The sequence below is a fragment of the Primulina eburnea genome, chromosome 14 (assembly GCF_022965805.1).
Source record: "Primulina eburnea isolate SZY01 chromosome 14, ASM2296580v1, whole genome shotgun sequence".
NCBI lineage: Eukaryota > Viridiplantae > Streptophyta > Magnoliopsida > Lamiales > Gesneriaceae > Primulina > Primulina eburnea.
This window is the reverse complement of record NC_133114.1, coordinates 16,926,728-16,935,827: the sequence shown is the minus strand read 5'-3', so window position 1 is coordinate 16,935,827 and position 9,100 is coordinate 16,926,728. Positions and strand designations below refer to the sequence as shown.

The 9,100-nt window shown below is 34.7% G+C and overlaps 1 protein-coding gene across 1 annotated transcript; it reads right to left on the bottom strand.

Annotated features, from left to right (window-relative positions):
• Positions 1-721: 721 nt before the first annotated feature.
• Positions 722-3,269, bottom strand: LOC140813221 (uncharacterized). The gene is made up of 5 exons (XM_073171706.1): positions 2,959-3,269; positions 2,247-2,448; positions 1,607-1,675; positions 1,340-1,472; positions 722-1,156 (listed from the first exon to the last, which is right to left on the bottom strand). Exons 1-5 carry the CDS (start codon positions 3,185-3,187, stop codon positions 722-724), a joined length of 1,068 nt encoding a protein of 355 aa, XP_073027807.1. The 5' UTR covers positions 3,188-3,269.
• Between the last annotated feature and the right edge of the window lie 5,831 nt (positions 3,270-9,100).

The window sequence follows — 9,100 nt, the reverse complement described above, 5'->3', positions numbered from 1 at the left end:
GATAAATTTCAAATGAAGCTTACCGACTATATTGCAGGGCATTCTCAGAAATACCACCCTAAAAAAATTCCATCAATACATTCTCAGAAAAATGAAGCTATAATACAGGGCATTGTTCCTTAAAAAATCAGATGAGGGATTACATGCAAAATTTCATGTTCTTAAATTACTTGTCAAGAACAACGTCTAAATAATAACAAAGCTCTGGAAAGATTATAACATCGCTGATCCCTCGAGACCACAAAATTGTCTCCCCAGGTCGCCGAACCATCAGCTTTTGGAGTGCCAATCAGACACTAAAAGGTTGCTGAGGCGATTTTGATCTTGTTCCTAATTTAGTTCACACAGATAGATAGCCAACTTTAGGTCTCTGCTGCAGTATCCATGTAGAGAACTGTCATGTACAGAAACTCAAATCATTGATGCATATCAGAGCATTTTTAGAGTTGCAAGGCGAAGAGGTATAGGCTGCAATTATGCTATCTCTCCTTCTTCCAGTTCTTCCTCCAACAAAAACGTTTCAACTTCCAAATTTTTGTGTTCATCAGCTAATACCGTTCCGAAATCAAGCAAGTTGTCAATATTGGTTTCTGAAAGAAGATTTGAGTACATGTCGAGTAAACCTGGCTCGAGGTCAAAATCTATATCATCATAAGGAGCCAACTGCAGTGTCCTATAGCTGCAGCCTGCATTACTGTCTTCAGTGGCTCTTGTGTACGCATCACTTTTGAAGATGGATCCGGTTCCCGTCACCTGCTCTCACAGCTAATGGGCTCTTAACCGAGTACTCTGGTTCCTTCTTGGTTTTACTATTTTCATAGGCACGATAAGTGATATCCGAAACATGAGGTTCTGAAGCCCCCCTATCTTCGATCTCTTCAACCTTAAATGTCACACCTTTAGGACTCAGGTTATCAGCCTCCCCATCTTCAATCTCTTCAACCTTAAATGTCACACCTTTAGGACTCAGGTGATCATTGTGGGCAGACTCTTTAATCTCCATTTTAATTGGAATTGACTTCTTTATCACTTCAAAATCATAGCTATGTGAAGGTAAGAACACGTAAACAATCGGGTACTCTAAAATGACCATATTTGCTAGTTGATCACGAATTGGAGCTTTCACGTTCAATTGACAAAATGGTGATTTCGGCCCCTGCAGTTAAGAAAACATTATAAGGGAAATAGCAAATAAAAGTTTACCAAGGTAAGCAGTATTGCAAGAATAAGAAACTTTCAACTTTGAAAATAGTTTAAATGAATCAAGTAACAAAGTAACCTAAGATTTAGCAACATATGAAATTAACAGGAGTTGCAAATAATACAAAAGAAAGAATACCTTTGGATATTTGCGGATGAAAAATTTAAGAGAATCCAGTGTCTCATCACAAAATTGTTTCAATTTATGGTTCCAAGGGCCAGGCTTTAAATGATTTTCGATTACTGAAGAGAGAGTTGTATTCTCGTGTATTCTGCAGTGGAAGAACTTGTATGTGAAATACCAAACTATATGCATGAACTGCACTGGGTAAAAATAGTCTGACAAAAAGAAAAAGTTATAGAGTTGACAGAAAATTCTCTAAAGTCTGATCACAAAGATCCTCACCCATGGTCAATTAGCACAACATCCGTCAAATGAAACCGCCACTCAATGGTCCATGATATGAATTTCTTCCTGGAAACAAACATAAGTTAAATTGAGATAAAAGTTTCACCAAACAAGATACCAAATGGCAGCATATATAGTCACCCAAGAAAAGATATACTCATGTCGTAGCCGTGTAGTCTTAAAATTGTTAAGTCCTAAAAGTTAGCACTGTTTTTGAACCTTAAACTATACATAATTTTCTCCTTTTCCAATTTCCACCATATATTCTGGAAAAATTTGTCTTATATAGGCAATCTAAGGAACTCTACTACCAATTGATGCGTAAATAAAGATCCACTATAATCCAGAATCCACTCAGCGAACCAAAAATTCCCATTCTAGCAACTTCCCTTGGGTCATGTTACTTCTGGAGCCACCTTCAATAAATTTTTACAGGTTAAAATTTAATTATCTTAAACCAAACAGTTTAAAGAATGGCACAAAATATCCTACGTGTTAAACTAGTTACTAACTTTTAGAAGTTAATTTATAAAAATAGTAACCCGAAATAATTACACTTGAACAAAAACTAAAATAAACCCGAAAATTCCACCACAAAATACCCTGTATCCCACAGCGCTGATGAGATTGCAAATACCTGTTGTTGTAATAAGTCTTGTTCATTTCTCTCTTTGACATTCCATTAGAATGAAACAGGATTTTCGTCCTCCTACTAGCAGCAGCACTCCTAAGAATTTTGAGGGGAAAGGGTAGTCTAAAGTGATAACTCCCACACAACTTGACTCTTTTCCTCTGGGCAGATTCAGCCATTCGTTTAACATCCTCAAGCATGTTATAATCTACAAAAACAAAAAAAAAAAAAACTAATGAATCCATTGATTAAAAGGTAGTTAATTACAGATTAGTCGCTTTTAAAGAAAAAACATTTTCACAGATATGGACTACCATCTTAGAAAGGCCCTCATAGCAAAAGAAAGAAGGTGAAAGGAATCCGAAACGACTATGAAGATAAAACTTGGTGTTTAATAAGTATCGAAGGAGCAAACTGATAAGAAGATAATGAACACCACTTTCAAAACGACTTTAACCAAATGCGCAACCTGAAAAGCAGTCCGAAGAAGGAAAAAAAAGACAACCCAGCTTCAGAATAGCTAAAAACTCAATAAAGAAACAGAACCGCAAGCCTGCTCGTCTTGGAACTAGTCAAATAAAGCAATCAAATACTTCATGTTAAGCTGATCAAGCAGGTCAGAACAACATTCAGGGAAAGAAAATTTTAAAAATGAAACAACACACGCATGTTCGAAACCACATGGGAATCAGCGGCCCAACGAAAAATCAACAATTACCCGAAAGGATAAGATTATCATCGAATTTCGACATCGGGATAAAATCGGCGACTGGTTTCTTTCCGGTGCATGCGGTACGTTGTTTATGGGCATTGACGCATGGGAGGCTGCACGAACGCAAAGAGCAGCCCGGACACTTGTACTTTGATGGTTTTGTTTTGCACTCTTCACACAGAATCGGTTGTTTCTTCGCAGTTGGAATCGAGGGTGGTTCTTGTTTTTCCTCCATGGCTCTTGCCTCTTGGAGAATTTCAGAGAGGATGGGACAGAAACAGGGTTTTAGTAGAGAAGTAGGGTTTATGAGGTGGCATGAACGACGTCGTAGGAGGAAGAGCAGGGATGGTTTTTTTTTTTTATTATTGTTCTTTACAGAATTTAAATTATCCCTAAAATGATTTTTATAATAAAAACCTATTATCATAGCCTATCATCGGTTAATTCTCAAATTTGCACAAAAACCCATTAATTATCAAAGTACATCAACCATCGAAGTCAACTTGGAAATTGGTAGGTTTGCAAAGAAGACCGCAAATTGACTCACTAACTATATCATGTTCGCGAAATATGGGAGAAACCGTTCAGAAGAATGGAATAAAATAAGAAGCAATGATCAAAATTAAGGATGTCAATGGGTCCGGATTTTACCCAGACTCGCAATGGACCTGCGTGTATGAGGTGGGTTTGGCATACTAAATGAGTCATGGATGGGTCTCGGGTTTAATTTTTCAGATCCGTCCGGATATAGGACTGGTCATGGGTCCTATAATATCCGTCTCATATATGTGGATACTCTAGGATTTTAGTTTTATTAATTTTCATTTTTTTAGTATCTCACATCAACCATAACGATCTTAGCTATTTCTATGTCAACTGTTGTATTTGAATCTGCTTTTAGCAATAGTGGAAGAATAGTTGGTACTCATCTTAGTAGAGTTAAATATTGCCTACTCGTTGATTTTATGTTGATCTGTTTAAATTATGTTATGACTTATTTTTGGGGATGTCAAGATTTTTTTGGAGAGCTAGTAACTCTTTTTTTATGTAATTTTTTATGTCGTGAAAATACTTTGTTTGTTATTATTAAGTGTGGTCGAAGACATGAATTAATTTTCTATAATGTTGTATTTAGAGGCTTGTCTGTTTCATAATTCAGTCATGTGAGAAGAAATATTACTTTTTTATTTTAAAAAATTCGGGTCTCACGGGTCTCACGGGTATACCCGACCCCGTTTCGTATTCGAGGTGGGGTGGGTTTGAAAAATATTTAACCGGGGTGGGACGGGTAATGGGTCAAAGTTTTTTCGTGGGGAGGATCTTGAGTTTAGCCAAACCCGCCTCATACCCACCTTATTGACATCTCTAATCAAAATAAGGTTTCTCAACAAATTTATCAACAAAAAGCTCTACAACAAATATTCTATACAAATTACCCCCACCACCCATCATATAAATGAAAACTTGAACAATGTGGTTGAAAAAGGGCACTAATCATCTTTCGTATCAAATACTATGATTCTTCTAATTGGCCTCGACCTTCCCTCTCATCTCAGGTTATCTTACTACGATTCGTCAATACTTTCAATTTCAATTTGCTTGTTCTCAGTTTTTCTTAATTTTCATCGGCATATATTCCTTTAGTTTTTTTTTTCATTGTAAAAAATGTTATTCCAATTCATAATAGCATAATTAAATAAATTCATGGATTTTTTTTTTCCAAATTTCATCATATTCTTCATTTGAATTCGTAACTTTGTGGCTTACCGGAGGAGTTATTACTAGCAATCAAAACGATTTTCACAATTTTTGATCGTAAAAGTTAGATTATTCAAAACTTTGGCATGAATCACGTCCTTGGCACGCCCGTAATTTTTATGTGCAAACAGATTTTTAGCACATCTCGTGGGATCAGTGCCTCCAAATCGTACAGAGAAACTGAAACGTCCTCTATTTTTTAACTTTACGATCCTACTATTTTTTTTTATAAACATTATTTCAAAAATTAATAATTAAAATCATTTAACATTTTCATAATTCAAAATAGTTTAATATTTAGAATCTCAAGTGCATAAAAATCTCTTAATCTTCAATTAACAAAATTCAACTTCAACCTTTAACATGATCATCTTATTCAAAATAAAGCATAAAAATCTCTAATCAAATTATTAACAAAATCTTTAAATCTGTTAACTATCAAGCTCTCTCGAAAGTGTACTGCCGGACTCGATCTCCAGCGTCAGCACTTCCCTCAATAATATCATCACCTTGCAACATTCTCAAAAATTATATATCATATCCTCTTTGTCACAATCAATTCACATCCTTCAAAACATTTTTTTTTCACTTTTAAATCGTAAAACTGATATTCCTACAGACTGTGGATTCAATGTTGTCAAGAATATCGTGTAACTACCCAAAGAACAATTCAAATCGGACATAAACTTAATTCTGTGCCACAAAACATGGAATTTGAGTTAAAAAATAGGCATTATCCAACTTTATAGCATAAATGCGTTTGGATTTGTCTAATCATTCCACATAAACTTAATTCATTACTCAATACAAGACAAACAACCAAGAATCGAACGCATATATCACCTGAATCGAACGTAAATCTTGCACAGCCAACTTCGATTTTTTCTTGATTCAGTATAGAAAAGAGGTGTAAGGGCTTGGGAAAGAACTTCAGGAGCTCGACGTTCTTGTCCGGTGTTCTGAGCGCTGGTCGCCGGAAGCTGTTGTACGTGAGGTAGAGAGCAACGGGAGTAGAGTTGGGTTTTATTCTTCCTTGCACGTACGGGGCGGGAATGAATTGTGGAGGATGGGTTTTTTCCGCATCAATCTCCTTTTCTCTTTTAAATTAATTTTTTTTAATTTTTAATGTTTTTTTACAAAATTTTCCAAAACCGTTGTCGTAGGTATTAAAAAACCCGCTCATCGACAACGGTTTGTTGTCTTTGACACCTAAAACAATTTTTTTTAAAAAAAGAACATTGTCGTAGCCACCAAAAAATCCGCTCAAAGACAACGTTTTCTAAAAACCGTTGTCTATGACCCATAAAAGACAATGTGGTCTTTAAAAAAAAACACACAAAGACAACAGTTTACCTTGAAACTGTTGTTAAAAAAATAGACAACATTTTTTTTGTAAAAATGTTTTCTTTGGATTGTGGTTGAATGTAGATTTTCTTGTAGTGAAAGGAGACCGACTCCTCACCGAGATCATATTCATTTGCTTCCTGAATTAGATTGTTGAAGGATTCATCGGAAGCTTGTAATGCAATGGCCTTTCCCTTATCTCTTCTTTGTAAATCTAAAAAATCCATCTCATATGTCCTGAGGGATCTTATCAAATCTTCCAGATTCAATTTAAACGTGTATTTTGACTCATCAATGGCACAGATCTTGATGTTAAACCGTTCTGGAAGTGATCTCAATAACTTGCTGACAAGCCTTTCATTGGACAAAAGGTCACTGAGATTAAAAGCTTCATTAGCTATGTCACGAAGTCTTAGATCATACTCAACAATGGCCTTATTTTCTTTCATCTTGAGGCTCTCAAATTTGGAGGTCAGCATCCTAAGTTAAGTTCTACAAATACGTTCTGATCATTAACAGTGTTTTTAGAGAATGTCCCAAGAGTCTTTGACAGATGTGCAATTGATAATAAGACTGAACATGTTGAGATCAACAGAGGTAAAGATGACATTGAGTGCCTTTGAGTTAAAATTTGATGTCTGAATCTCATCATTAGACCATGCACTCTCAGGTTTAACTCGGCTGTCACCATCTGCATCAACAATTCTAGGTGGTGACAAACCATCTAGAACCCCTTGCCAAGCTCTTTCCTCGATAGATTTTATGTGCATCCTCATCTTGACTTTCTAAAACTCATAATTTGATCCATCTAGACTGGTGTTCTAGAGGCAGCACTTGAAGCCAATGCGTCCATTGAGCTATCGTTATATTTCCTATAAAAACAACAGTAAACCATAATCAATCACTTCGTACATCAAGAGTTGTCTCTGATATCACTTGAAAGGGTCTTGTTGATCATAAACGAACAGGAAACAAATTATGATATGTGTATCAGAAGTTAATATGTTTTTTGGTGTTGTCAATATCAATACATAATATGCAACAGAAATTAATTATTTAACACACGTAAACTTTTAATAAATAAACAACATATTTAAATTATGCACAAATATGAATACTTGTGAAATGTCTCATGACAAAATTTCACTAGAAAATATGTAAATCGTTTACAAAAAACAATACTAGTGAAATTAACAAAACTAAATTCATTGACGCTCCAAGGAATTTAAATGCATCAAAAACTCAAACCAAATACTAAATACATAAACCAAAAATCGTATTGCTTAAAACCAAACGAAACCACTCTTCACCCAACACTACACTCAGTGTTGTTTTTCGAGTGTCGTCAACACCAATCAGCAACACGATAATTATGTGAATCAATCACACAAACTCTTCACACAAAAATCCTCAACTCTGAACTCTATGTATATTCAGAGAAAACTCCAGCAACTGCACACCGTTCTTTTATGAATATTTTTTATATATAATTCATCAATATCTTTGCCTTATTATCTTCCCATAAAAACAATCCTACAAACGTGGAAATAAGAGTTTATTAGGAATAAAACTCTTATTCAAATCTAAGATACTATATATTAGGGATATATACCAAAAACAAATTATGTTGGATAATTGCCAAGATTATATTAGGTCAAACAAGTCTAAAAATGCAAAACACTTATATTTCAAATTATATAAAAGACAAAGAATAATTAAGAATAAAATATTCCTTTCAGGTTGAAAATGAAAATTTTGTTAATGAGAACGAGTCTAACGAGCAGATTGGAAAGGATTCAATGTCACGATGTTCTTCCACCTATTTTAGAAAAGTAACTTACAAGCTTGAACCAAAACTTATTGAGAAGAAACTAGTAAGGATCAAAATCATGCCTTTTCTAAATGGTTGAAGATGCCCGAACTTTTCATCTATCGTACTAGAGTAGATGCGGTATTGAAGAGATTTGACAATGAAATCTTTCATTTTTGGGAAAGACTTTGTTGCCCTTTTCACGTCATGAGTTCTACCTTACCCTTGATCTGCTGCATGAAGGCCAACATGTTGACCTAGATCTCAAAACGAAGCCAAATTTTTTATCACATTATTTTTTATGGAAACTTAGAAAGCCACTAGAGGGAGATTTTTGAGAATCGCTTATTATTAGCCGAATCAGATGATGACTTACAACTAGATGATTTTATCACAATGTTTATTTTGTTTTGCATTCAATTGTATAGTGTTTCCGTCAATTACCTATATGACATCTTTGTTCGATTTTTCTTATATTCATGATCTACTGAACTTTTTTGAATACTCATGGGGAGATGTGATACATAGATTTCTATGTGATAAAGTTGCAGTGCATACTGAAGAGTCTAAAGGAACGGTTGCAGGAACAACATACTTGGATGGTTCCGTTGTTGGGATGATGGTGAGTTTTTATTAATTTTTCTAACTATTATTGTATCATGTTTTATATCATAGCATTTATATCCTTATTCATCTAGGCTTAAGTGTACGAAAAAGTCCCTTCCCCAAGAATTTTATCTGGCTCTCCATGTATATTTCCCCTGTTGTTTGAGTGGAATGAAAGCAAGATATAATTAAAAGCTGAGCTGTGGAGGTTTTACTAAAAACAATTACTCGTACTAAGGTATTATTTTAAGTTGAATTTGTAGCATTGCAGAAGAGAATTCAATTTTATTTGTGAATAGGTGTTGAGCGTAACTCTATTTGGTGAGGAACCCGAAGTAACGGGTTAAACCAATAAATTTTAGCAAATTTATTATAGGATAACGATTGAGAATTGATACTAATTTAAATGTGGTAAATTTTCAGGTTTTATCTAAAATGAAGGGGGAAGAAACGATGTATAAAATATGGAGGTTGGAGAAATTTTGGAAGAACAACTCAGTGAATTTAAAGGCTTAAACAAATATGTTGTCGAATAGATAGAGTCATGGAAAAGGAAATTGTTTCTAGTTTGGCATATTGTGAGCCAGATGACTACAAAAATGACCGCAAGAATGTTTCAATTGTAGTCTT

What these genes read in the sequence shown, in the direction of transcription:
- LOC140813221 (XM_073171706.1), bottom strand. Translation starts at nt 3,187, where the DNA reads ATGGAGGAAAAACAAGAACCACCCTCGATTCCAACTGCGAAGAAACAA. An exon ending in TGATAATCTTATCCTTTCGG is followed by an intron (nt 2,449 to 2,958) that starts GTAATTGTTGAT and finishes TTGTTTTTGTAG; the next exon opens with ATTATAACATGCTTGAGGAT. An exon ending in AAGACTTATTACAACAACAG is followed by an intron (nt 1,676 to 2,246) that starts GTATTTGCAATC and finishes GTTTGTTTCCAG; the next exon opens with GAAGAAATTCATATCATGGA.